The 27707-nt window shown below is 44.6% G+C and overlaps 2 protein-coding genes across 6 annotated transcripts; both read right to left on the bottom strand.

The window, feature by feature from the left end:
- Positions 1 to 240: 240 nt before the first annotated feature.
- LOC112570232 (cell division control protein 42 homolog) lies at positions 241 to 26345 on the bottom strand. Its single transcript, XM_025248574.1, has 3 exons — positions 25398 to 26345; positions 20156 to 20214; positions 241 to 3586 (listed from the first exon to the last, which is right to left on the bottom strand). Exons 1-3 carry the CDS (start codon positions 25612 to 25614, stop codon positions 3089 to 3091), a joined length of 774 nt encoding a protein of 257 aa, XP_025104359.1. The 5' UTR covers positions 25615 to 26345; the 3' UTR covers positions 241 to 3088.
- Positions 6403 to 8834, bottom strand: LOC112570234. 5 transcript variants are annotated; one of them, XR_003100607.1, is made up of 4 exons: positions 8304 to 8834; positions 7859 to 7907; positions 7156 to 7228; positions 6411 to 6927 (listed from the first exon to the last, which is right to left on the bottom strand). XR_003100607.1 is itself a non-coding variant. In XM_025248575.1 (2 exons), exons 1-2 carry the CDS (start codon positions 8386 to 8388, stop codon positions 6643 to 6645), a joined length of 327 nt encoding a protein of 108 aa, XP_025104360.1. In that variant the 5' UTR covers positions 8389 to 8834; the 3' UTR covers positions 6403 to 6642. The 5 variants fall into 5 exon arrangements, 1 of the variants encoding a protein (XP_025104360.1); XR_003100606.1 differs by having other exon boundaries at positions 6757 to 6884; XR_003100609.1 differs by lacking the exon at positions 7859 to 7907 and having other exon boundaries at positions 6409 to 6927.
- Positions 26346 to 27707: the final 1362 nt, after the last annotated feature.

Here is a 27707-nt window from a genome sequence, read left to right as displayed (position 1 = left end):
TATAGCATTTTTATCGCTGATAAGCGCAAATTCTTGAGATACCCAGGAAATAATTGAGGCAGTTATTAAACAGTGTGCATGGGTAGTTACAGTGTGTTACACCACAAGACAAGTAACAAAAAAATACATGAAGTACTCCACACACACCATAGTATTTCATCATGTGTGTGTGTGTGTTTATTTGATTTAACACACAGTTTCGCTCCCATCCTATCTCTCTCAGTGAGAAAAAAAAATCAGTTTTCAAATTTTAAGGGCAAAGTCTGTTTATTGACATGAATGTTGCAATAATATTAACCAAATATTTTGTTATCTTCCAACGATTAGGCATCTGCGTCTCACTTCACTCATCTTTCGAATGGGGCGAAATCTCATGATACATTCAGTCTTCAAATAGTGTAAAATAACCTTGTGCCACATCACTCCCGTGCATCTCAGCTATATAAACAGAACAGTTTGTGTTCGGGAAGACATGTGACACATTGAGCAAATGTGAACCTTCGCTGAACAGAGTGATTAGCATGGCTAGTTTCTGACCTCAGCCTCCCCCCTACTCCCCACACAAACTACACTAGACCACAAAAAGTTACATCCGATATCTAGTTATCAATTGACATAAAAAGCAATCGTCAGCTTCTGCAGAGAAGAGAAAAAAGTGTGCTATAAAATATACATCTTAGTACACAAACAAAAGTTTCGCCAAACAAGTAGCACATTTACATTAATTTCTGTAAGACGACCATTAACAAGAAACCTTAACGGCCCATAACCCAAAGACAAGCTAATAGTACCACTAACATACAGCCCCACCTTCACTGCACGTGTCACACGAAACAAGATGTCGATCTGTGGTCGCCATCAAGCATCACATGCAATTTGTCTTGTCCACCCCTGACCCTCTCTCCATATCCATGAGAGAAATGGCCGAGACTGTGTCAACACCTCCTTCCGACCGAACTGTAGCAGCTGTCCTTTACTGTCATACTTTTCTTTTAAAAATAATACTCGTTTCTTTCTATAAAATATAAACACGAATCAAATTCTTCAAAAATAAAGCGATGGTGAAGCAACTACAAAGCAGGAGGAACTTGGTGAGTGCATCTTCTGTACGTGCGTGCTAAGCTAGAAACATCTGATCAAGACCAGGTCACCGTGTGACATGAAAACTAAATACAACAAAAAACAAAAAACAAAAAAAATGTCTGAACATAACCGTCCTACCAGCAAAAGGCTCTTTGATTTGTACAAATGATAAGAGTTGTCGGGATTTGCCGACTGGACACATCACTGTTTTGAAAGACTAGCACGCTTGTATCAGCTCTGTCGACACCCACCCTTGATTGAACAGAAAATAATGGTGGGCACTGACCAATCCCATTGGCTGTTACACCCAAAGTTTGCACGAAACTGATGTTTGTTATCGACTGTATCGGATACTTCAACGTTGGAAGTCATGTGGTCACATTGCCCTATCCTGTCCCCGGCCCCTAAAACAACACAAGTCAGGTGCTCATCCGGTCACCCGCGTGCGCGCAGGTTTACATGAGTAACTTTCTGCTCGTGCTGGTGACAAGCTTCCTGTTCAGCCGACTGCTGTTGCCAGACTAAATTGAGCAAACCTTCTGCCTCACTCCCCACGACCACAGTATGTAAACAGACCTTGTTCAGGCTGCAAGGAGGCCTCCCAACAGTCATGCATTCACATAATCAGTAGAACAGGGTTGCAGCTAATAGCCGCACAAATCCAGTATTGTTCGTCTTCATTCACTCGTTCACTCACTCACGCATGCGCATCGTCTTTAACACAGGCTTTCGAAAGCAACTACGGTAAAATGTCAATATGTTACAAAAGAAATTGCATAGTTCCCAGGGTTGTAAACCGCACTGTCTAGTTGAACTTCCAACCTTTGTGAAGTTGGGTGAGAAAGTAAGATGTAGGAAATGATGATAGGGGAGGAAGAAGGGACAGAAGAGAGAGAAAAACGGTTCTTGCAAGGCACCAATGATGCGTTTTACAGGTGCAAATCCATTTTTCACCCACGCCACAGACACAGCACTTGGTCTTTCCACTTTCACCTGTCAGCTAAACATCACACCACACCACGGGGTTGCCTTTTCTTGCATCCTCAATTTGCACCAGTTCGTTCATCGCAGTTTTTCATTTCTTGCGGCTGTGTTCAAGACATTTCCATATTGCAATGTTTAAAAAAAATATGAAATGTTCCGCCCTGACAAAGCAGGAAAGTTTTTCGTTTTTATTAAAAAAATAAGGCAAAATTTGGTAAAGTCCTTTACACTGGTCCCGTAACAATGACATCAGACTCGCTGAAATCCTCACCCACTCTGTCTCAGGTTATCAGCAAGTGCAAGTCTGCATAAACCTGTTGTTTTGTCTTTGATGGGGATGGGGCGGAGGGAGCTTGGGACAACGACCCTGTGCATCCAGATGACAGCAACGTGATAAGCACAAGGGAATTAATGAAATCATTGATTGGACATCATCTCAACACCCAACACGAGTGAAAGAACAAACTGGTGTCTCGTATTTAGCACCACACGTGTCTCGTATCTTGCACCACGCATTCCCCGATCCGTCGGTCTCTGTCAGCATATTGTAACCACTGCGACACAATTTTCGAGTAACGGATACAACATAACACCTTACTTTTCATTTTGAGTAAACCTTTGATTATGAAGTCACCCTGGTTGTCCCCACATATAAAGCTGAGCCGCTTCTACCTACTGGCCCCGAAAAGTCCCACCATTCACTACCAACTCCACAACTGGGTCGAGTGCGGTCTCTGTGCAAGTACTGTATCCAATATGGACGACTGTTTCTGCTCCAAGTCCCACGTAAAGCTCTGTGACCTTGTTGTGCTAAGTACATAAGTGCTTTACTAACAATGTGGTCCCATGCTGACATGCGAAAAGTTTTTTTAAAAAATAACGCGCGAACTATTTGTCCTTTAAACTCCACTTCTGTCCTGGCGCAAGCCTCGCACTCCTTCCTAGTCCCGTGGTCCGGAAGGAGAACGTCACGCGCACGGCAGGAGGGAGACCGCGCGTGAGACACCACCGGCGGTTGAAATCACATAAAGCAGCAGAACTTCTTCCAGCCGGCCTTTTTGCTGGGGCCCGTCTGCAGGCCGAGTCCCGAGATGCCACCGCCGCCATCTTTGCTCTTACTGCGCTTCGATTTGCGCAGACTTTTGGACCGCGTGGGCCCCAGGTCGGCCCAGTTCAGCGAGGCCAGGATGGCCGTGTCGAAGACTTCCTTTAAATTTTTCTGCGTCAAGGCCGAGCACTCCACGAAAGGGGCGCCCAGGTCGGCGGCCACCCGCAGGGCGTCGGCTTCCGGTACAGGCTTCTCCTTGTACTTGGCGAGCTCGATCAGCACCTTCACGTCGTTGCGCAGGTCGCTCTGGGTGCCCACCAACACCAGCGGCGCACCCGGGCAGTGCGCGCGAATCTCGGGGACCCACTTCTCCAGCACGTTGTGGAAGGAGGTGGGCGACACGACACTGAAGCACAGCAGGAAGACATCGGTAGTCGGGTAGCACAGCGGCCGCAGGGTGTCAAAGTCGTCCTGAAACATAGAAAGAAGACAATAAGCTTGTTATCTAGCTAAACAGCGAGAAAAATAAGTATAAAGCTAAGCCTTCGTCTTTATTCTGTTGCAGTTGGGGTTTTTGTTTTTTCGTTGTTTTGTTTTTTGTTTGTTTTTGGTGGTTTTTTGTTGTTTGTTTTGTTTTATTTTTGTCTCTTTCCTGTCTTCCCGCACCCTACTCTTGTTTGGCCTTCTGCGATCTTGCATGAAAATTTTTCTGATCTTGATCACTGAGTGTATTTCATGTTCTCGTTATGCTCATGGAAATAAAAAAAAAAAGAATGTGAGCTTTCGGACTGGGGCTGAGGTGTTAGAGGGTTGGAAGACAGGGAACAACAGGCAGGACTCGGGACCAGAAACCATATTGGTGTCCTCAAGTGACGATTTCCTGAGCTACTTACTGAATGCGCTTTGTGGTCCACTGTGATGGACAGGAATGGTTGGACATTGCTCACTACTTAGCCATGGTCAAGCGATTTCAACACTAAGGCCCTTTCTTTTATAAAGTCATAATTCCGCATGCTCGTGGCAGTTCTCCCCTCGCGGGAATTAACCCCCTGTGACTGAAATATCCTGGTCACATTATCATTCCCTTCTTGTCGGGCTTTGACAAAAGTAAACACCGGTTTGTTTATGAATTCAACGACTTCGTAACATTTCAGTCGTTAATAAGATTCAAGTTTTTTAGTGACACTTTTCCTCGTTAATAAACATGGGTATTAACGAGAGTTTTCGTATAATGACAAGTAAGGAGTGGCGTTGGAAAGAAGAGATCTGCGTTCGATTCCTGCCGACAGAAAAGACTAGAACAGTGCTCACCAACTGTCACACACCATCCCAGTTGACCTTTTGACACCAAGTTTCCACGGTTCAAAAGCTATGACTGAAAATAATCCTCGCGAAATGCCAGTTGTGGGTGACTGCTTTGTACGAATTTCCTTTTCCACCCGTTAACACTGTCGTATAGAAGTGCCCTTGAAGGTTGTGGGAGATCACAGGTAAACCAACTGGAACAGCAGACAATGATCTGTGTGTGTGTGTACCTGTGGCAACACAAAACACTCAAACTACGGGGAGGAACAAAACACTCGGACAGAAAGGCGGCCGTTGTTGGTGGAAGAATAGTCCAGCCTGGGACAGGCTCTGTCCCTTGGTTAAGATGATGAAAGACTATTTCTGAAGGATCGCCCGGAACTTCAAAGGCGGTCTTCCTCTCCTAACATCCCCCTCCTTTGCTTCAAACCTATTTAACAGCCCAATAAATAATAGCGGATAGTTTCTGCTTAAAACGTGTTTACCGATTGTTACTGCATTAAAAAAAAAACAAACACACACACAGCTGTAGGTCTAGATTCGTCTAGAACTGAACTGACTCGACCTCGTCAGCTCCTGTGACAAAATCTCACCCTTGTCGAAATGTGTAATTGTATGAGAAAGTACAGATCACTATTATCCGAGTACTGTGAAGGATGGAGACAGCTCTGGGTTTGTATTCATGGACGTCGGTTAAGCCTTAACCGATACCGGTCACGTGACTAGTCGTCGGTTAGCGCGACAACGGCGTATTCAGGGGCCGAAATTTCGCTAACCGATGACCTATAACCGACGCTAACTTTAACGGTGGAGGTCCCCACCGTTAAATCGCGAAACCGACGATTAAAGATGGCGGCGTTTGTTTTGCTTAGAGCTTGTTTTGAGGAAAAAGAGCGTTTTTCGCGATGGGATTAATCCGATTTATAAATACAACAATGCTGTACTGTTGTGCAAATTTAGATATAGCGGACATCGCATTCTCAGCCTTACAGATGTTTTTGAAAACCAACTCGTAAATTCGAACCGCGTTGGCGTACTACCTACAGTGCTGCAAGTGTACGTGCATAGAGGTTTCAAGATGTTTGCGGGCAATTGTTAAATGTGAGCCAGCCAACAACATCAAGGACCAAGTTCTGTGACACAAGCTCTGCTCAGTCTTATCACACAGTGGATTAGTTTTCCGGATCACCATGAGGCAGAGCTGCAGAGAGAGGAAATTCTATAAAATAGCACGATTCACAGGCGTCTTTAGCTGTGTGGATGGAACTCACATTCCAATAATAATAATAAAAAAAAATCCACCAGAAAACGAACATGAATACATCAATAGGAAAAATGTACATCAATTAATATGCAGGTGAGTGAAATTTTTTTCCTTAAAATTTCTTTGACTTTAAGCTGTTGCCAGCACATTTATTATTTTTGTTGTTGTTGTGCCAACATGTAACAACTTTGTGGAATATTCTTGCAGTCCTTATATTTTGAGCCACCACTTTGTCAGGATTTTCATATGATGTATTTCATATTCCAGTTATGAGCATTTTTACTTGGTTTCTGACACTTATCTAATCACCCACCATCATAGATGAGAACTGAATAAATAAAAATTATGAAATATACAGTTACATACAAACTGTGAAATGTCAATTAAAACTTTTAAAATACCACATAAAATGTCAATGTAAATTTATTGGGTAAACATCCACATTGAGACTCTGAGGTAGTGACAAAGATGTACAGTAGCATAGCAGCACTTGTTTTTTACAAACAAAATTGTAAACATATCAAAACATAAAATAAGCAGCTAGATTTTAGTATGGAGATTTGTAACAGAATTTTTTGCTATTTCGCAGGCAATCTGTGATGTGGACATGATACTTATTAATGTTGTTGCAAAGTGGCCTGGCATCATCTTGATGGTATGTTTTATATTGCACAACAGTGCTCAGTGGCTCAACCTGCATCTGAAAAGGCATGTACATAGCCGCAGGAAAAGCTATGAGACAAAGTGATCAACATGTACAAGAGACAGAGAGTGATCAACATGCACTTTTAAGGTACTCACACAAATGCAGTATACGGACAAATTGAAACAAAAATAGTTTGCAGTAATTTTTATTTTGCAGATGTACATGCATCTGCTGCGTGACTAATTTTCATCTCATTTTTCAGTTTCATTATTTTCAGCTTTATAAGTTCAGTCTTGTGTCTGTTTAGTGAGTTCAATATGCAGACCACAAAGTGGTTTCTCTAGTTACTGTACTCTGCCTTTTCTTCAGCTTTCTCTGGAGTGGCATTTGTTTATTTAGGTCTTTCCAGCTTTGCTTTGTCTTTTGCTTTGGTTCCACTGGTGTCTGATGTGGTGGGATCTGTATTTCATCAATATCATTCAGTGGCCGCTCAGATATTGTCGGTGGTTGGTGTTGGGTCTGCACCTCAACTGTTTGATATGCTTCTGAAGACTCTGCAAGAAGATAGTCACAATGGCAAATGTAGTTCTGTAAACTCTGAAAATGTAAGAAAAGACAATGTTTGGGGAGCAAAAGATAGGCGTGCAGATAAATGTAGTATCTGGTTACTTAAGAGTTACAATTAAAATAGGCATAATACTGTTCCATAAAATCTGTACTGATATTAGTAGTGATAAGATGAACTTAATGTAATATGTTCTGCACTCTTTTCTTGCCAAATGGACTGTAGATTAAAAATAAAATTATAAATTTGATGCCCCTTACCCCAAAATTTTGCCCGATGCCTGATGCGGCCTGTATCAACCATACCATCCTTGCTATGCAGCTGTGTCAAGGACTGTAATAAATGTGTACATGTTATATCATGAGCAAGATCAACATTTTCTTGTTTGTAACATTTGAATGCTTTGTTGATTAAAGTGAATAAGGGGATTTCGTCACAAAATGTTTGTAATTATTGTTGTTTACTAGTTTATGCCTTCTGTGAAATAATTGGGTAAATAGAAACTTTCTTTTTTTATCTTTGACAAGTGGTCCTAAGTGATTTTCTTCCAACCACAGCACAGCTACAGAGCAGAAATGTTTACATTCACAGTGATGTGTACTTAAAGATGTAGTTATATTCAAAGTAACTACACGAGAAACATGACGTGAAAGATAAAAAATCACAAAAAATAATTTTAAACTATCACCTCCAATCCTTACTCTCACCAAAATTTCAAACCACTCCCACAGGCTCAAAAGGAATTTTGTAAAGAACTATTTCCCATCTTTCCCCTATAACCCCAGTTTGTAAAAGCTGTACAGTTGTCACAAAAATTGCAGTCTAGGACTACAGTCAGCATAATATTCATACTTTAGGTGCATGTATGAAACAGCAAGCAAAGGAAACAGCTCAGAGAAAGTTTAGCTAATATTGATAGCACATAGTCCTAGGATCCATTTATTTCATTAAAAAAAAACCCACCTGATTCACTACATGCAGAAGTTTGGCTTCCCTTAAATATGCCCACCACCTAATTGAACCAGAAAAAATACTGTAAATGCATCTAAAATTTCACTGCATGATGCAAACATTAGTATATCAAGCCTTGTTTTTTTAAATAATTTATACTTATGAATATGCATAATGAGATAAATTCACAAGGTTACTTGATCAGTAATTTATTGAATTGGAGATATCATCATCTCTAACATGTGTCACTTCTGTGTTGACAAGAAAGTTTATGACATTTGTGATTTGGCAGCATTGGTGAAGACACTTGATGCATGATCATTTGGAAAAAGGATTTGCAAAAGAAAAAACAGCCCTTATAAGATGCTTTACTCTTTAGCCTTCTCAGTCACCAGCTAGTTCATTCTATATTGTACTTTGTTTGCTACTCTGTGTCTACATTTGCAAGTTTACTCACCTTTCACCCCATGATTAGCTTTGTCTTTCCCAACAATGGCATCGAGGATGTACGTCGTCATAGGGTTTTGTGGCAGCCCCTCCATTCCCCGTTTTGTTCCTTAATTGCTGATGCTCGCGCTCGATGTTCCTGTTTCAAATTGAAAACTTTACCCCGCACTTCATCGCTGGTACGTGTTGCGGCTCCCAGCGACGACACAAATCTGAACATAGGTTCTACATACTTATTTTTTTATTTTTAGAGTGTTCTCCAGCATCACCACCTTGTTGTGAGAACAATTTGCCTTCCGCTTTTTTGTAACTTGGTTTGACGCCATATTGGTTTCTACGTACTCGCCTTGTTAACGCATGCGCAGTGACGGGGATACCCTGAGTGCCTAAAATAGACCGTCGGTTTAGTAACCCAGCATGCTTTCTCTCCCATGAATATGCCGCTAGTTCTAACGTCGGTTAGGATTTAACCGTTGGTTCCCTAACCAACGGTCGTTAACTTTAACGTCGATGATTTAACTGACGTCCATGAATACAAGCCCTGACCGTTGTTACCGGCGATACCGGGAGCCGCAAGGACGCAGTGGATAACGGTGCTGCTTCCAGCTGTACGACGTTAGAGCGGTTTGGAAACGCGCGGCATGTCCGCTTACGCCGCGCCGTCTTCCGTTCCCATGGGCCAACAACTGGGGAAAGTTGGCCATTGTCTCTACATACTTCCCCTCGAACAGTCAGTAGTTCGTAGTTCACGGAATGTGCGAGAGAGGAAGTCACAATGGTGAAAGTGAACGACCTTTCTCGACCTCTCACCACCATCCTCAGCAGGGGGAAAGGCAAGGGGATAAACTCATCAGTTTTGGTGGTTACCACGAGCCCCTGGTTAAATCGCTCGTGTTGTTTACTTTGTAGACCAAGACTGAATGAAGTTTTAAGAGAAAGGCTGACAAACCAGTAGGTTTACGACTAAAATAACATTTCGTTAACTTTCACTTCACTTCCTTCAGCAATGAGAAGCGTTTCAACAGTTTCTACCCTAGGGGTGAGGAGAGAAAATAAGAGCGATATAATGGGTTTTTAACGCAACTTTTATCCTTTCTGTCTTCGGAGAAATAGATGGAGATCGTGAACCGCCTGCATTTGTATTCCAAAAGTCGTTCGTATGTCAAGTTTTTTTTTTTTAAGTCAGCTCAACGAGGCGAGGCAACCGTCTTCTTCACGGATGTATATCTCTGGACTGCTTGTAGACAAAATGTCCGCCTTTACTTCTAGAACTAGAAGACTGGTCCAGTATGCTGGTGGCTTTACTATCAACCGAGAAACAGCATGTGTAGTCAACAACTCGCGTGTTGATGACAGAATCGATAAGAAGAAAAGCTGGCGGGTTACAGCAGAGTAGGGATGTGTGGGGTGATGGGTGGGTGGTTGGGTGCCGTCGTCAGCCGAGACCACCTTGAAGAGTGGAGTAGAGGAGTCGACACGCAAACACCGGGAAACGTACCCGCAACTCATGCCAGCACCCGGGGGTTCTGCGCCACCCGACACCCCTCGACATGCAAGCGACACCACCCCGACCTCGCGAGTGGAACTTGAGAGGTGGCAGTACAATCCCACAGACAGCGTGAGTGGCGGGGGAGAGGAGTGTCGTAATACCCTTGGGTCTGCTACACCCGGATTAGCTTATCTCGACTAGTGTTTCATTCACAAACCTCGGGTGTGTCCCACTGCTTCATTCAGTGGCGGCCGTCACGTGTGTAGCTTACCTGGAGAGCTGGGCCGACACGGATAATGAGATCGAGGCCTTCCTGGAAACAACCTCCTCCCTTCATGAAATCCCGGTTTCGTGCCAAACGGTCAACTGGCAGTTTGTCATGGCTCGGACACGCCTCGCTGGCTGTGATCATGATATTCACCGTCAATTATACGCTGGCAAAGTACAGAGACTTTGTATACAATTCCAGCAGCTTAGTGACAAACAAGGAAAGAACATTTTATAGGAGACAATGACAATGTCGGGGTGCACGGAAGGGAGGGAGGAGGCACTGCACCATGTCCGTATTTAAAGTTCCAGTGTTAACTTACTATGTGACTACACCATGACTGTATTTCAGTTGACAAGTACAAGTTGTTGAGACCAGCCGGCACTCTGCTTGTATCCAGGCTACCATTCGTCTCTCACCTGACATCATGTATTGACAAACGGCAACGAAAGAGCCTTGCCACCCACTCACCATTCTCTTTACCGAAACACTCCACGTCCCACAAAGATCGAAGGTGTATGGCTACTAGGGGCACACTGTGTACTCTCTGACCTAACTGGACATTATTTCTAGACTGTCTGGTCACACACACATACACACTGTATTAACTCTAACCATACTCAAAAGAGACACTGGCCACACCGAAGTCAAAGGAAGAGAAGGGCTGAGGACTAACAGGATGAGAAGTTGGTCCGAGAGTCAGAAATGTCCAGGCACCGAGCTCCACTCATCACAAAAAAGTTCTGGACGAACCTGGGAACGATGCTAGACTTCACAATTATTTACACAATACTACATCAAACAAATATTTACCTAGCATAAAAAATAGTATTCCCAGAGCATGGCAAGGCGTTTATTTGCGTGTATGTGTGTTGAAAAGAGAGAAGAGAAAGACTCGGGTGTCCGCCCGCAACTCTTGTTGAAAGGCAAATGACAACAAATAAGCTTTTATCCGCTCGGCCGCCAGTGCGCAAATGTGTGTGTGTCTGTGTGTCTGTGTGACAGAGATCCTATGCTGGCGTGTGCTAGTACAAAGCCTGGTGGTCGCGTGAGGTACGTGAACGAATTAACGGGTTAGGGTGCAGGTTATTTCGGGTACACGCTAGATTGCATTTCAGGACAGACGTAAGGGAAGTAGGTGTACTGTTGTTACAGAGACCAGTGACGTCAAGCGGCACTGAGCGGTTAACTTTTTAAAAAGGCTAGATTGACCTTTACCGATCAGAGCAAGATTTATTTCAACCTTTTCTTGCGTCTGTCAACAATTTGTCCGCCACGAGTTTGTTTTTTCTCTCTCCAAACGCCCTCCTGTCTCAGCGGCAATAACAAACACATCGAGGGACGAACAGGCGACTGTCAAAACCAGGCTACTACAGGGGTCCAGTCGTCTTTCTGTGCAAATGTAAGGCTTGTCGACGGAGAGAGGGGGAAGGGAGGTATAAATGCAATGCACGCAAGATGAAAATAGTGAAACACGACCAGTTGTTGTCGACACAGCTGCTAGTCAAGTTTCGTTGGAAGTCGCGGAGTTTATTATTTCCATGAAAACGAGGACAGTGACTAATACGTAGTGCTGGGAGACATCCACGACACCACTACAATGTCGAAGTGGTTGACTACGAGAAGCATTACACGGCAACTGAAGTCTTTGATATGAAGGGGTGGACAAGTAAAACACTGTCTTTCACTGACGACCATCCAGCCACACAGTCCTGCCATCGAGTGTACGTTACTTGTAACCACTGTTTGTAACATCCAGAACATAGATGTTTCTGTATAAAGTGAGAATACTAAAAACAATGCCGGCCACACACACCTGTCTGATGCAGGACTTTCTTTCGACCACAAAAATAGCTCCACGAGACCTGTCACAGAAATAACCGCTCCGTTTCTACTATTACAGACACTCAGATGACAGTTTCTACTGTTACCGATAGTTAGACATACAAGTTCTGCTGAAAGATGATAGCTTGTGGTGGGAAGTGTGTGTGGAGGGGAGACAATCGATATGGCCGTGCAGTTACTCCGCATGTTGAAACTGTCGGCAGCGTGTGTGCATGCGTGCATGAAAGGAGGGCGTTGACACTGTTCATTGGCGGGTGGCTGATGCACGGATAATGACGATGACGACGATGCTCAAGTATTCAGGTTCCCGCTCAGTGACGTCACTGGCGATCCCCGTATCATCGGTTAATCTCCATCCTTCGCCAATTGCACGTGCAGGTGTCTACTGCACCAGCCTGATGACAGATTGATAACAGGTGATATGACCGATTGAGGGATTGGTGTTTAACGCCGACAGCAACTAAAGGGAATCAGGGCAGGCAGTTTACCTCGTACTCTCAGGTCTTCTTTCGCTTTGTCAAGAAAGCTTGTGTGCTCATTCACATTGCATCGGATGGACATGTCGTTATGAGAGATAATGTGCGAGTCCAAGAACCTCTTCTCTACGGGAAAAAAAATCAATGCGGGATGCTATTTAATGAACCTAAACAGGAGCTACATGCAAATTAACGAACATGAACCGTTGTTAATGACGAGGGGTTGCTGTGAAATGTTCATACATTCTGCGAGAGAAGGACAACTAGTATAGAGGCTCCCTCTAGCGGCTGCAGCTTCATCTTTCTCAGCCCCTCCCTCTCACCGCACGTTGCGGATAAAGAAATTGCGAAAGGCTGGGAGAATAGATAAAAAGATGTCAGGGAAAAGGAAAAGGGGAAGCTAACCCTTAGTGCCTTTTTGCCAGGAAGTCGGTCTGAGTTAGTGTGTGAAGCACACTACCACATCTACAGCGCCTGCTCCCACGTCTACCTGTGCAGCCAGTGACGCCAACATGTAAGCAAGTAGTGGAGAAGAAGAGCTTTCACAGGGACACATCCGCGTTGTGACAGCGCACCTGTCAAGTTGCCTGTCGCTTGTCCTTTGACAGCGCGCCAAGCTGCCACGTGCCCCACATGTGATCAAGGTGTGCGGCAGGTCTCCAAACAAGACGTGTAGACGGCTAAGGCCCATGTCACACGGCTACAACAGTGAAAGGCAAACGGTGGTCAGGACCATCGTCCATCGTCAGCGATAATTTCCTTAAACTTCCATCAGTATATCTCCGGGTCGTCTTCTCCTTGTCGATGTTAGAGCATCATTCCATTGCTGGCGATCCAACCAATGCTGTACTACAAAAGTCACACCGACTTTGACAATTGACTGTTAGTTGGTCTCAAAATGGCGGCTGTCAGAATTGTAGTTGTGGCCAAGATGGCGCTTTTCTTCCCTGACATTTCTGATCCACGAAATGTCAGCCACTGAGGCCTCGGCTTGATGACTCAGCAACGACGAGGGTTGTTTGTCCGTGACAGCATGATGAGATGCTTCTTTATTATCCTGTCAAAGTTTATTGCCTTGTAAACGTCTGTATAAGACAATACTTTCACAAATCTGGTGAATACACGCCTACAAACATCATCAGGAACATGAAGAGGTTGATATCACCGTCACGTGTGTACACAGATAAGCCTAGTGAACACATGGTCCTAGTTCCTCTGATGCACAGTCCTGACGAGTGTTGTTGGTGTGGGTGTTGTTGTTGTTGACGTCGTCTGTGCTCATGGTCATAGCTGCATGTAGGGAAAGGGATCGGCTAGTCACCCAGCTTTGAGGATACACTATCTTGCACTGAACCTCGCACTATCATTACATTTTTTTTTTAATCTCACCCCTCTAGACCTCCAAGGCACAAGAACTGCAGTGTAGCACACTGACGATTACATCTGTGTTACCCTACCCTCCCTTGAAAAAAAATAAATAAAACGTGTCTTTCTAAGCTTGAGAGTCCCCACCCTTCTCCCACATAAAATCATTATTGAATGCAGAGCTGCTGCCAGAAGAGCTGATACGCTTTAAAATATATACTGCGCGCGGGCCCTTCTCTAGGGGCCACGCGATGACTCATACCAGTTCGCACGTCACGGTAATCGCAAAGAAAGAAAAAAAAAGAAAACGCAGGCCGTTGAGATTATCGAAAGCTGTTTAAAATAACTTCAGCTGTTAACGCCAGCCACGCCATAGCAAGGCCTGCCGGCACTTTGCCAGTTGTCACAATAACAATCTCTGCTTTCGGCAAGGTGCGTAGGCAGGGAACTCCGTTAAAGGCCGAAGTTTTCCTATCTGAAGGAATTGAGTGGTATCGCCCGTGCGAGGGAAGGTAGGAGTACAGGTAGGAGTACACGCGGTGCGGACTGCCAGCGGCCAGTCGTCTTCAATTACAACCCGGACAAAAGGCGGGTGGACATCACAGGCACCGCCGAGTAGCCTGGCCATAAAACCCGACCATTGTACTTGCCGTAGGGTCTGAGCGCTGAGGCGAAACGACTTCTATCTGACCCTACTGTCAGAGTTAGGAACTTAGGACTGAGTGTATTCTCCACAAGCAAGCAAAACTAGAATATATGAAGGAGAGAAGAATGAACAGCGCAACTGACACAAACATAAAAACAACTGAATTTTCAAACTTTAATTTTATTGCTTTTTTATCTGTCTTTTTATCTCTTATCTTTCTTTCCTCCTCATAAGCGGGGATATCAATAGTCGGCTTGCCAAGTTTTGAGTGCGACGTGCATGTACACTAGTGTTCACACTGTAGTATTATTATTTTATTTTCCGGTTGCTATGTACACATTGTTTCTTACACTCTCCATCTGGAAAATGACAGTCGTGTCCATCTCATGAGTTCCACGTCCTTTCTACTACACCATTTTCTTACCACACTCTGCACTTACGTGTATACACCGCTGTTAGTTTGGCTCTGGTGTGCATGGTTTGTTTCCTTTTGGAAAACCCAACGAGTAAGAGAGTGGGAAAAGAGCAACAATAATAACAACAAAATATAGTTTGCAACTGAAATTCATTTAATTAATTTGCATAGTTGCAAACACCTCCCCCCTTCATCTCATGATTTACGTAACATGACAAGGAATTCAACATTTCTTATTGGCAGGTGAAGTACAGGTATGCAAACAAAATTAGTGGCTGGAGGCACTGTCATACAGATTGATACATAACAAACAAAATCACCAGATTAACAATTGAAACACCAAATTTAACACTACTGCTGATGATTCTACAATTGATATCACAGAATAACAAACATGTAAAGTGCACAAGATAAAAATCCGTTATAACATGCGAGTGGGCCTTGCCGTTTTAGACTGGAATGAATATGTCTATATAGACAATACTTTTATCGGTGTGGAGCTGTACCGTGGTAACAACAATTCAGTTTTGAAAATACAAACATTGATGGTAAATTATTATCTCGTTTATCAATAATGGTTGGAATTTGTTTTTAAATTATATTATTCATTTCCAAATCTTCATCCGAACTACTGTCTGTTTCAATTAACATATTTTCCTCATGTTCGGAATCAAATTTGTATTGTTCAACGACACATCTCCAGATATCCTCTACTAAATTATAAGTTTTCTTTTTTAAAGTGCGTTGTCCAAGCTGTCTCCGGCTGTGCTGTACACTTGCTTTGTTGTAATTTGAAGTAGAGTCTCTATCAACATGTTCATTCCAGTCTAAAACAGCGAGACCCATGCGCATGTCATAGTGCATCGTGTTTTTAATATGAACACGCTTAGGCAGATACATCAGACATATATTATTAAAACTTTCAACATAAAATGTGTCCCTAGACATCACATAATCCTCAGGATGTTTATACAAAACATGGCCGTGTAGAAAGTCGCTCAGCAGCTTGACAGCAGCAGGATCAGTCAGCACTATTAGAGATGGTATATAGAGCGATTGCCTGCAAGGTGAGGCTTGGTTACACTTGTCATGGATGTTTTGGAAATGTGTAATACATCCATCCAACAAGTGCCTAAGTCTCACAGGGTCGCCATCGCAATGATCTATACACCAGTACACATGATCTCTGACCGCTGCTGTCTTGTGGCTGAGCTGAGGATGCCACGTCTTGCCGATGTTGACTTTACTACCTTGCGCCAGTTTTTTCATCCCAGCTTTGATACTCTTAGCGACATGCCACCTCTCGTTGATGTTTCTAACACCTTTATTTTTTACTAACTTATTTATTGTCACGTTACGATCGTGAACGTGTTCATGAATTCTAACACCTGACTCATTCATACTTGCATACATCCTCTCGCATCCCACTGCCTCGTGCCGCTGGGTGCACATCTCATCCTCTTTGGTGATGTGCTGGAGGTTTACAACCTTGTGAGTCGACAGTCCTAAAGTAACATGATCAGTGTGATACGAATTTTTCCGGCAAGCGTGCCTTGCATCTGTCATCACACTGATCCCGTCGGCCACAGGAGACTGTTCTGCTGCAAGTGCAGCTGCGACGGACTGGCGCTTCAAGACGTCAACGACTGCAGAAAACCGTGGAAGCCGTTTTCTCAAAAATGCATCATTCACATGTCCCAAATTGGCAAAATTAGAAAATTTTTTATATTGAATGGGGATGATCCCCGACGTAATGTACGCAAGGTACATTCTTTCGTTAGCAAAATAACTGTCACCTAGTGGGGACGACGAGCTCCAGATGATAGTATGTCTGTTGGCACAGCCCAAAGTGATGGTCAGCACATGCCCATCCATTGTTGAATTATTCACTTCTAGCGAAGACGGGCACGATACTGAATGTGCATGAACTTGATCAATAATATCCTTCACCTTGTCGTGCTCACCAACAAACAAACATGGAATTGCTGATGATGTTTGTTCTTGCATGGGTACATTACCACTATCTTGACTGCAGGGAAACTCGGGACTTTCACCGCTCAAGAAATTATCCAGTAGAGAGGACACAAAAGCAGACCGGGACTTACATCCCGATTTTTTTTAGCCCAAGTTCAAACTTATCATTAAATATTTTTCTTGCTTCTTCGTCATCAAAAAACAAGCGTATATCTTTTGTTACAACATTCTTCTCGCAGGTTTTAACAGTTATTTTTACCAGTGGGCCTGATGTTTTTTCACGTAAAAATCAGCGCCGACTCACACGGAGAAAAGTCAGTTTTCTGAGTGGATTTTGATCACTTTCTTGGTTTGCGTCCCTATTCCCCCAAGTTTTCTGTCTGAGGCGTAATGGTTTGCAACTGAAACTCGTTTAATTTATTTGTACAGTTTCAAACACCTTCAATCCCCCTTCATCTCATGATTTACGTAACATTCAGATTCCACTGAAAGTCACTGAGCTGAGGGCGCCAGGTCTTGCAGAGGTTCGCTTTTCTACCTTGCGCCAGTTTTTGTTTTTTTTTATCCCAACTTTTATACTTTTATCAACGTGCCACCTCTCGTTGATGTTTCTTACAACTTCAGTTCTCACTAACTTATTAATTGCCAGGTTACGGTCGAGAACTTCCTCTTGAATGATGGCATCTGAAGCATTCATACTTTCATACATCCTCTATCACCCACCACCAGGTGCTCCTGGGTGCACATGTCATCCTCCGTTAGGACAACCAAAGATGATCAACACATGTCCACCCATTTTTGAAATCTTCACTTTGAGCCAAGAGGTGCACGAGACTGAATGTGTATGCACGTGACCTACAATGTTATTCACCTTGTCGTACTCACCAACAGACAAACATGGACCGTGGGGCCGCTGTTGTAGATGGTGAATGGGCTCTGTGTTACAGGTGTGAATTGTTGCCTATTTGTAAAGGTACGAACATTGCACTCAAAACAGATGTATTTTATGTCAGTCACCAGGGGAAAATATTGAATATTATCATCCCTTATCAGTGAAGAAAGATATAGAGAGATATAAACAGATAGACGAAAGCATTCAAATAAAGTTTTAAATGCGGTTGTCTTTGTGTTTGTGTCATTTCCGCTGTTCATCTCTTTCTCCTTATTTTTATTTTTATTTGATGGAGAATACATTCAATTGTCGGTCCTAACCCTGACAGTATGTTCAGTTGCAAACCGTTTCACTCCACCTTTCTAACCGCCAACACCAAGAACTCGGCTGAGAAAGACGGTTTATCGCTTGCGATCTCCACTGCCTCGGGGCCAGGGTAGCAATTAGGGAAGACTGACCGCTGGTACTGACCCCGTGTACTCCTACCTTCCCTCGCACGGGCGAAACCATTTGAAAACACGCCCATTTCGACTTCGGCCTTTAAGTTTTAAAATATTGCTGGGACGACCCAAATGTATTTTCTTGATGTCACGAGGATCACATAACCTTTTTTGAAATTTTTGAATTTTGTGAAACTGATAAATAAATGTTCCATCTCGAAAAAAAGCGCGCATCGTTCTCATCCACAGAAGGCTGCTGTATGAAGTACACATGTCAGACGACACACAGCATGTCGGACAAAGTACACCCACTGTGGACGACAGGCCTAAAGTATTAGCTGCTTGAATGGATTAGCGCAGTCCCATGACCACAAAGTTATCGCGCGGTCACATGACCACGAGGTTATCACACAGGTCACAGCGAGAAGTGGCTTCGAGTCACGCAAAGCTCTGATTGGCATAACATCCTTCTGACGACCGCATGAAGCTAATCTGTACTACATGGCGGCTGTAAACTGTCACACGAAAACCATTGAGGAGGCAAAGTAAAAGAAACAATATGAAAAAACATTCTGCATAATTTCCCAGCAGTAACATGCTAATCCGACGGCAATGAACCGGGCATGTCCGACCTTTGCACGTGATGACTTTATGACGGATTATGAAAATGTTTCTCTGAGTTACACCCACTTCTTTGTCAAAGTCGATAAAAAGTCTGGAGCACACAAAAACTGTAAGCATGCTCGGGAACTTTGACCTTACAGTCATACTCCTATGAGGATACAATACTGGACTTTGACTAGGCAGTCCCTGTCTTACATAGATGGCGCTGTATAGTTGTAATTGATGAGCTAAGAAATAAAGGAAGGAAGCAGTTAAGTGAGCCCGATACACAGCTAGCTTTCTCTTCCTCCCTCTGCCAGCCTACGAATACAACCAGCGGGCTATTTGCGAAGTCAACGGTGACGAGCATCTTGTCTACTCTCACTCATCTTCCCTGACAACCGCACCAACCAACTTGCCTCTTGCACCCCAGTCTTACAACGGCTGAGCAGCGTGTTTGCGGATCCCTTGTCCAGGCCAGCCCTCGCTACCTCGCGAGCAAGCTTTTGTTTTGACACCCGCCCACCCGATTTCCACGACTCCCACGATTTGTCTTTGTTGCCGCACGGATAACACATGCGTGAAAACTAAGACGGTCCGACCAGCTTAGGGTGGGCAGAGAGACACCTCCAGGATCAACGTACCCTTCACAATAAGCAGCAGCAGCAGCCGTTAACATGACGTGTATTGCATTATATAGCATAACGTGGCTTTAACGTCTCCAAGTGGTATAATAAACTCTGGGCAAAATTTTATTTAAGAAATTATCGAGACATATTTGTCGTTCTCTGAACAAATGTTGATTCTAACAATTTAATCTGCCCGATGTGATTTATTGTGATTAATTGGGTACAAAACCCACGTCTACCTAAAACACCCACATAACGCTGTGCAGGGGTGGACTGGTGGCTGGTTCCCAGTCTCCCAACCCTACCCCACCCACCCCGCCAGCGCCCACTGGGGTGTCACCCTATCAACTGCGCGGACAAAAAAAAGTCATGATTTATTGATGAGGACATCGATTGCGAGTACCTGCTTAAGCTCGAGCTTCCAACCCTCGGCTCGAATCGCGCGGTCCGTGTCCTCCACGGAGACAGCAAATTGCTTTTATTTTATTTTTTATTTTTGGTCGAAGCATAAACGTTTTACTGGCAGTTTTTGTTGTTTATATTGTTATAGTCATCGTGTGTGCACGTGTGTCCGTGCATGTGTGTGTGTGAGAGAGAGAGAGACGGGATTCACTATCGACATCACCACCTACTTCAAGAGCTTTCTTGTGATCAAGGTAATTAACATAATTAGTCATTGTCTTTACAGCATTTAAGTCAAGCTGTGTCCTCCCTTCCACCACTGTCCTCGGCAACCAAGTCCTCAGCTCAGTGTGTGTGTTAACATGTACCTTGCTAAGTCTACTACTCAAGTCCCCCAAACTGAGACTAGCTAGCTCACCTGCCCCGCTGTGTCGCACAGTTGTAGCTGCACTGGTTTGTTGTCCACCGTGACCAGCACTGCAACAGAAATTAACGGCAAGTTACGATCAGCCCCAAACAACGAGCATCAGTGAGAGGAGGACAATACAGGTGTCAACACACAGACCAGACAACCCTTCCCTCAAAGCAACCAGATGGCCATGCAGTTTCTACCGTGTACATTGATGCGCCTTGTGTTGGGCGACTAACATGAATCAACTATTAGGCCTGAGTGTAGCGAATGAGTTGAAAGGTGAAAGGTCGTGCTGAAGTCTTTATGTCTGCTCAGGCTGTGGCGGTAGATGCTTTGCAACCCACAAAATGTTGAATTTTTTTAATATACAAAGAGCAATGAATGTAACAGCGGGCAGAAGCAAGCTCAAGGGTGAGCCAGGTATGATATAAGACAAAGAGAATTCCTTTTTGTCACATCTACTTGTGAATGCACCTCAGGGTGTACACTAATACAGCAGTTGAACGCACTTAAAGGTTAATGATTAGGCCAAGGTAAGGCTGAGATGCAATTCCTCTTTTTACTAATCGTCTTAGTATATTCTTTGCCTTCTCAGCTTTTAGTATATATTCTTTGTCTTCTGTCCTTGTTGTATATGTATATTTAGTATATTCTTTGCCATCTTACCCTCTAGGGGTTTAAAAACTGTTCGTTATGAACACAGTTCTGCAATTATTGTAATGAGACCCAGTACATGTGTACACCAAATATCGTCAGGCATAATAGCACATAATATCGCAGCACAGGACAACAAAAAGTAAAGGTAAAGTTAGACATGGCGGTCAAGACCAGGTAAAAATCACAACAATCAAGCGGAAGAGATGAAGAAGAGAGTGGTTGCCCATGCCATGTCGAGCTAAAGACACTGATAAACGGCGGGTGGACAGGCAGCGGTGTTAACACTAACAGCAAGAAGCAACAGTCACTAGCATCAAGCAGCAACAGACAAACGTGAAGGCGACAACTTTTTTCCTCCCTCTCACCACCTCAGGCACACGAGCAAATGAAGGAATGTCACAAGTGACGGGAATGTGTCTCCTCCTCTATTCTCCACCTCGGAGGAAGTAGGACAGACAAAAATTCTGCTGACAGCAGTAATAGCCGCTACTCCCGACCCCAGCACCCTAATTGTTTTTGTTTGTTTGTGAAATAAGTTTGCTTGGAATCTTCCAGCAGCGGAAATGCGAGCACGAGAGCGAGGCAGCAAGGTGCGCCAGGAGGATGCACATCTGCACGGCGCCCAGTTGCTACGGCTAATGACTTGAATGTGAGTCAGCTACTTGGAAGGTAGGATCGAGAACTTTTTTAAAAGCTAGCCAGCAACGTTTGTGGCTGTGGAATCAGACATTTTATTTTAAATACAGAGTTCCTTCATTGCGAGCATCTATGTCCAGCCCTGTGGCCTCGTTTTAGCTTTCACACATTGACAGGGGCCCCTCGCACAAGACAGCCTAGGTCTGTTCAAACATAACGATTACAGATTTGTAACAGACCATTCTCACCTGCTATGAAAAGTAAATTTCTGGACAATCGATGACTTTTCAGTCTTCTCTGAATGTAACTTAACTTCCGGTTTACCCCTTTGTAAGTTTAATACAGTTACGTCTGTCGTTCTGATACACTTTGCTAAAAGGGATGTCCCACACTCATTACTCACTACTCACCCCCTGTCCCCTGTTTAACCCCGCATACATTCTTCCCAGTCGAAATGAGTTGTTTAGTTTAAAGACCAAGTGAGAAGCAATTCAACAGCTGCTTGCTTGCTCGAGTTAAGGAACACATCTTAGTCACCCTGTCACGTCAGTTGTATTCCGTTACGCCATCCGGGCCATGTGACATCACCTGAGTCGCTTTTTCACGTCTGCGAGCAAGACAGGGCTTCGAGAGCATTAACCAGGTCTCCCTGGGCCTTACCACGCATGCGCGGTGGAATCCGTCACGGTCGCGTGTACCAACCGACGCTTAGTTCGAGCGGATGAGGAAGCGCAATAGAGTTTTTTCTTGTATCGTGCGGCTGCATGCGGTAGCAGGAGGAGAGCGTGAGAACGGAGGGGGAGCAGGGAAAGAAGGAGGGTATGAAGAGTGCGGCGGCGGACAAAAGGAAGCCATGTCACGGTGGTCACGCGCGCTCATCAACATCCGAGGTGAAACAGCAGCGTGTCAGCTCGTCCGCCTCTTGTTGACTCGTCTTCCCGCTGATTCCACAGTCTCGACCTAACCTCCTCCCGTCAGCCCCGGGCGAGTTGGGGTCACGAGGCCTATTAACTTTATACCTTCAGTCAGCTTTTCAAACAAGTTTCGCTCTCTCTCTCTCACACGACTGCCCGGGTCTTCCCAACCTCCCTGTCATGTCATCGGTTCATCAGTTGTCAATTATTCAAATCATTTGTTATGTCCAGACGCAAAACTTTTCAGCGTATTAGAAAAACGTAAGTTAAGGCTTTCTCCCACAGTACCAATCAGATACCCGAAATTTGTCAGTCTGCGGTAAAGAGTCCATGTGCCATCGAGAAGATTATAATGCAACGAGACGGAGAGAAAATCTGTCGCCATCTTGTCAGCGGTTCTCAAAGTCGGACCACTTGTCGGCCGCACGCATGTCAGGTGGTCCGCGGCTGACAGTCATCACATGTCAGCAAAGTGATGTTTATATCGCCAGATACACTAATCAGTCCAGTATTGATTTCATACCAGTTTTAATAGTCTCGACGCTCCAACTGCTTCCTGATATAAAACCCTCGCTTACCTACTAAGTCTTGACGTCACAGCGCGAGCATTGCGTCTTTTAACCGCGTCATCCGTTACCCTTAGTAACGCATTAACCTCCTTATTTTTAATTTTTATGAGTCCTTTGAGAAGTATGTTATTTTATGTACATTTATTACAATGCTACTGTCACAAAGTACATTTAGTTGGACTTTAAAACGTTCGGCAGTTTAAATTTGAAATTCACGGTACAGTGATTTTAGGTCTTTGGCCATAGTTTTTACTTTAGTAAAGTGGTCCGTGGTCTGAAATACTTTGAGAACCACTGGACTATGTGATCCAGTCTCGATGAAGGACAAAAGAAAACATTGCAACACATGTTGGGTCATCTTGGTTGTTGCCTTCACCCCAGCATCGCGCTCAGCAAACAGATGGAACAAGTGCGTGCAGTGCCCACAGACAGGAAGCCAATGCTAAGCTCGGGAGGGAAAGTGAGCTTCTATCCCGTACCTGCTGCTCTCCCCTTTTTTCACGGGAGGTACTCGTCAGTTACCTGGCAAACTTGTGGCCAAACATTTTACAGATTTCTGTACGTGGTGACGGAACAGGGGCACATCCTGAACTAGCATGCCGCAGCGCGTGCTTGTTTGTCTTTGTGTTTCTTTTGCTGATGTCTACTGGCCGGACGGTCCCCATGCTTCTTCCTTCTGTTCTGTTTGCAATCTCGTCAGCAAGAGGCCACTCACTCTTTCTTGAAGATTCTTGCTCCTCTAGAAGTGGGCGTTCTGCGTCGATCACAATGCAGAAGAAAGACCTTGTCTAAAGGGTTCACATTTCCACAGGGGACTTATGAATTGTCCCTCCGACATCCTTCCCCCAGGCGCCGTATCTACCTCAACTGGTGTGACCAACTTTGCCGGGCTCTGACATATTCTCGCCATCCGCTCACGCCCACTACATTCAACTGAACACACGAAAGCTCTCCTCCATGGTTTTAAAAACCAGTATTTAAAGACATTTCCAGCGTTCGGACAGAACATGTCACATCTTCAATTCTCTTTACAAGGGAGAGCAGTTAAAATTATTCCTCACATTTCTTAGCACTGTCCTGGTCAAATTCTCAAGCAGTGAGTCCATGACACACTGTCCGCCCTCCAAAAAGAGAAACCTCTGGTCATCGCTCTGTCATGTAATCAACATTTAAAGACAAGGAACAAGACAAGAGATGAGAAAAACATGGTGATCATCCATCCTATATCGTCCACATGTAATCTAAGTAGGCAATGCTATTTTATTTCCTCCCATCCTTTTATCATCTTTATTACTATCATTTACCACTCCAGAAAATATATCGTTTAAAAAAGCTCTGCAAACAGACACGTGATCACGAGTTTGCAACACTTGGACTTGTTCGTAAGGTCGGACCTTCAGTTCATGTTGCTGTGGCCCTCGTGCTGCACGTCGATTTTCTGATCACAAGCCGAGGCAATAAACATTTACATAAAACCATTACTGCATCCGGCACTTAAAGCATTCGCTTGTCACCACTGCAGGTCCTGGTGCTGATGTTTCCTCGGGATGCTCTATGTGACAATATTGACACCTGTTCGCAGTCTGGCCATTTGGGGGGTTTTTGATGAGTACTAAGGTCTCCTCTCTCTACCATCTCCCCCACCCCACCTCATAACCCGGAAGTCTCCAGGTGAAAGTACTGTCCCACTAAACCAAATAAACAAGCAGTTGGCGAGAAACGAGTGAGCTTCGGAGTGGAGGCTTGAAACAGAGCCGGCTTCCCTGCACTCCCATAAATGAGTTATTATTGCTATTTCTCAATCAATAGCTCGCGCTGACCCCATGATGACCGACATCTTGTTTGCCTTCCAGCTGTCTGGTGATGTGGGAAGTAACTGCCTAGTGTCCCATGGCACTGCTAGCCCCCAAAACCTGCTGTTCCCATCGATCTCCGCGCTTAATAGTCTGTGCCCACGCCCACCAACCCTTACCCACACATCTCTTCATGCTCTCCATCCCTAGAGTAACGCACACACGTGGACACACACACAAGCCAAAGGAAACGCGGTGTGTGCGTATTGTTGGGTGGGTGAGGGGTGTGTTGGGATGTGCGTACAGGTGAGCATCAATTTCTGGATACAGTTGTAAAGAGGGAGCTAACTTTACTCATAAGTGGCAACGGATTTATAGAGTAAGCATAGTACATAGTACGTTAATAAGCCATGCTGTTAACCACACGTATTGTTAATAATAAAAAAAAACTAAATGAGTCAATGAATGTAAATGGGAGAAGAGATTTGAAAAACTTTCTGACACACAGACTTCACTTGTCGACTTCAGCTATTGCGTGTTACTTGATTTCACTTGTGTGGTCAGCGGCACGTGATTACAGTAACGAATAAACGTCCACACACACGTCCACACACACAACTGCATGAATGAATGTACATGGACACGAATACAAGAATTTTCACTACACGGACAGACTCACCTGAGTAGTTGTCGAAGGCAGTAGGCAAGTATTCCGTGGGATAGCCATTCGTGGTGTAACTAACCACCAGGCTGGTCTTGCCCACCGCTCCGTCACCCACCAGGACACACTTCACTCGCTTGGGCTGGACAGACTGGGCCCCCTCGGTAACACCCACCATCGGCTCTCCTTCTGGCATCAAGTTCGCGCTAAGGTCCATCATAGTATGTGGCGGCATTGTAGTACTGCCCCACTAGTCACCACCCTTAAACACTCCACCCTCAACGAAACTGTATAATCCAGTCAGGAAAAGCGTCCTCACCTGGGTCTGATACTTCGGGAATAAATCAGTGAACAGTCTGTCAGCGATCTTTCCTTAAGTTTAAAAAAACAACAACAGCAATCGCAGTAGAAAAGGAGGTAGGGGAGGAATACCAACAGAAACAGCAGAAGACGGGGTCTCCTCCCGCTCAACGCCTCCTGATGCCGTGAGAACGCCAGAACTTGCGCCGCTGACGTGCCATGGAGTACAAGGCAGCCCAGTGAACACCCCAACGGTCGTGTCAGTGAAAAGCCAACTTAACTGTCAACAGTATGCTTAGCTTTACTTTCCAGGACCTAGTGCCAGGTACTCACGTCACACGCAGTACACTCACAGGCCGAGTGTGCAACAGGTTCTCCCATCGCTTCACAGAATTTCCACAGTGGAGAAAGCCACTCGCTGGAGGCCGAGATAACGAGGGCGTGCAGACGATACGCGAAGGCTCCGGAATGTAGACAGCAGGCACACACACACATACACAGACTCCTCGCCGCGGAACACAACTCTCTCGGCGTCGGCGAGGCAACACCCTTTGGCGAAACTTACTTTTTGCGAGCTGGCAAACTGACTGAGCGGGCGGCGGTCGTCTGCTCAGCCGAGACACGGACAGACAACCTTGGGGCGGCAGGCCCGGCCTCACCTGTGTCGCGCTGTTTGATTGGCTGGGCGTGCGTCGTCGTCATCGATGACTCATTCATCACGGTGCTGATTGGTAACGTAGCACGCTGACGGCTGATAAACACCGCGTACGTGTGAGAGAGAGAGCGAGCGTGAGAGGAGGACGAGTAGGCTGTTCTACACGTTGAGCTAATCGCTAGTTTCAATCACTCGTACTTCAGCAAAGATAATGTTATAGGATATGTGTGTGTGTGCGCGTGCTAACTCACAACGTGTGTACTGTCTTTATTTTTAACTTTTAATCTTGACTCAGTCCTGAGTTACTGACCTATACTGTAATAAAGTCTCTCTCGCTCTCTCAAAGGGAAAGAGAGAGCGGAATGGCGGACATGCAAGGACTGGGGAAAGTAGCTTAGTGCGAACACAGCAACACTTTCATAATAACGACGAAACTATCCCCTGGCTATGCCAGGCGTCATACTGGGGGTTTGTCAGCGGAAATGTGCAGCGGTCCTGCCCCGACAGAAGCGTTACACATCAACGACAACAGTAAGTATTCATGTGATCGCTGACGAGGGCCATAGTTCTCGTCTGACACAAGGGTCATTGAGTGCTGATGACGGAGCGATGATAGGCGTTCTTTACATAAAACGGTCGTATATGACGTTATCATCGATCCTGCTAGTGGGGTGCTGCTAGTGGGGTGCATGCTAGTGGGGTGCTGCTAGTGGGGTGCGTTGACCAAGGAGCGTGAGCAGCAGACTCCTTATCCTTTGCTAGGCTGGGGTGTTCACGGCGTGCACCTAGTATTTTACATTTTAATTTTCTTTCCTAACATTTAAAACAGGTGTCTTCAAACATTCGTTGTAAGTTCAAGATTCAGTATTAATCTGTCATCCTCTAAGGCGTATTGAGATATTAAAAATAATTATATACGTATTCATAGTAATGTGCTGATGAATTACCACCTCTACCTTTTACCCCTCCCCTGGATGCTGTGCCACTATATGTTGTAGGTAGGGACAGGTGGTATTATTAATAATAAGCGTTGTGTTTTATATATATACACACATGCTCGAGAGTTAATATCACCATGTGTGCATACGCAAGGAGTGGAGGTTATGTCTTGTTTTGTGTTGACCTGAGGAATCATAAGTGAAACGTTTTCCTTGTCATCATCTCAGTTACTTTTTATATCCTCCAGAGTGTCATACTATAAAATACTTCACAGAACCCCACGATAACTAAATTTCTAGCAACGTGTATATACAAAACATTAACTAGTAACATTTATATACAAAACATCAACTGGTGCTATGATGAAATGAGTAACTAGGGTCACACTGGTGCTGTCCGGCAAAGAGGTGTGATTATACACGTCACAGCACCCA

Source organism: Pomacea canaliculata, linkage group LG8 (assembly GCF_003073045.1).
Source record: "Pomacea canaliculata isolate SZHN2017 linkage group LG8, ASM307304v1, whole genome shotgun sequence".
NCBI lineage: Eukaryota > Metazoa > Mollusca > Gastropoda > Architaenioglossa > Ampullariidae > Pomacea > Pomacea canaliculata.
Note: the sequence above shows the minus strand (reverse complement) of the source record. Positions and strands in the feature narration are given on the sequence as shown.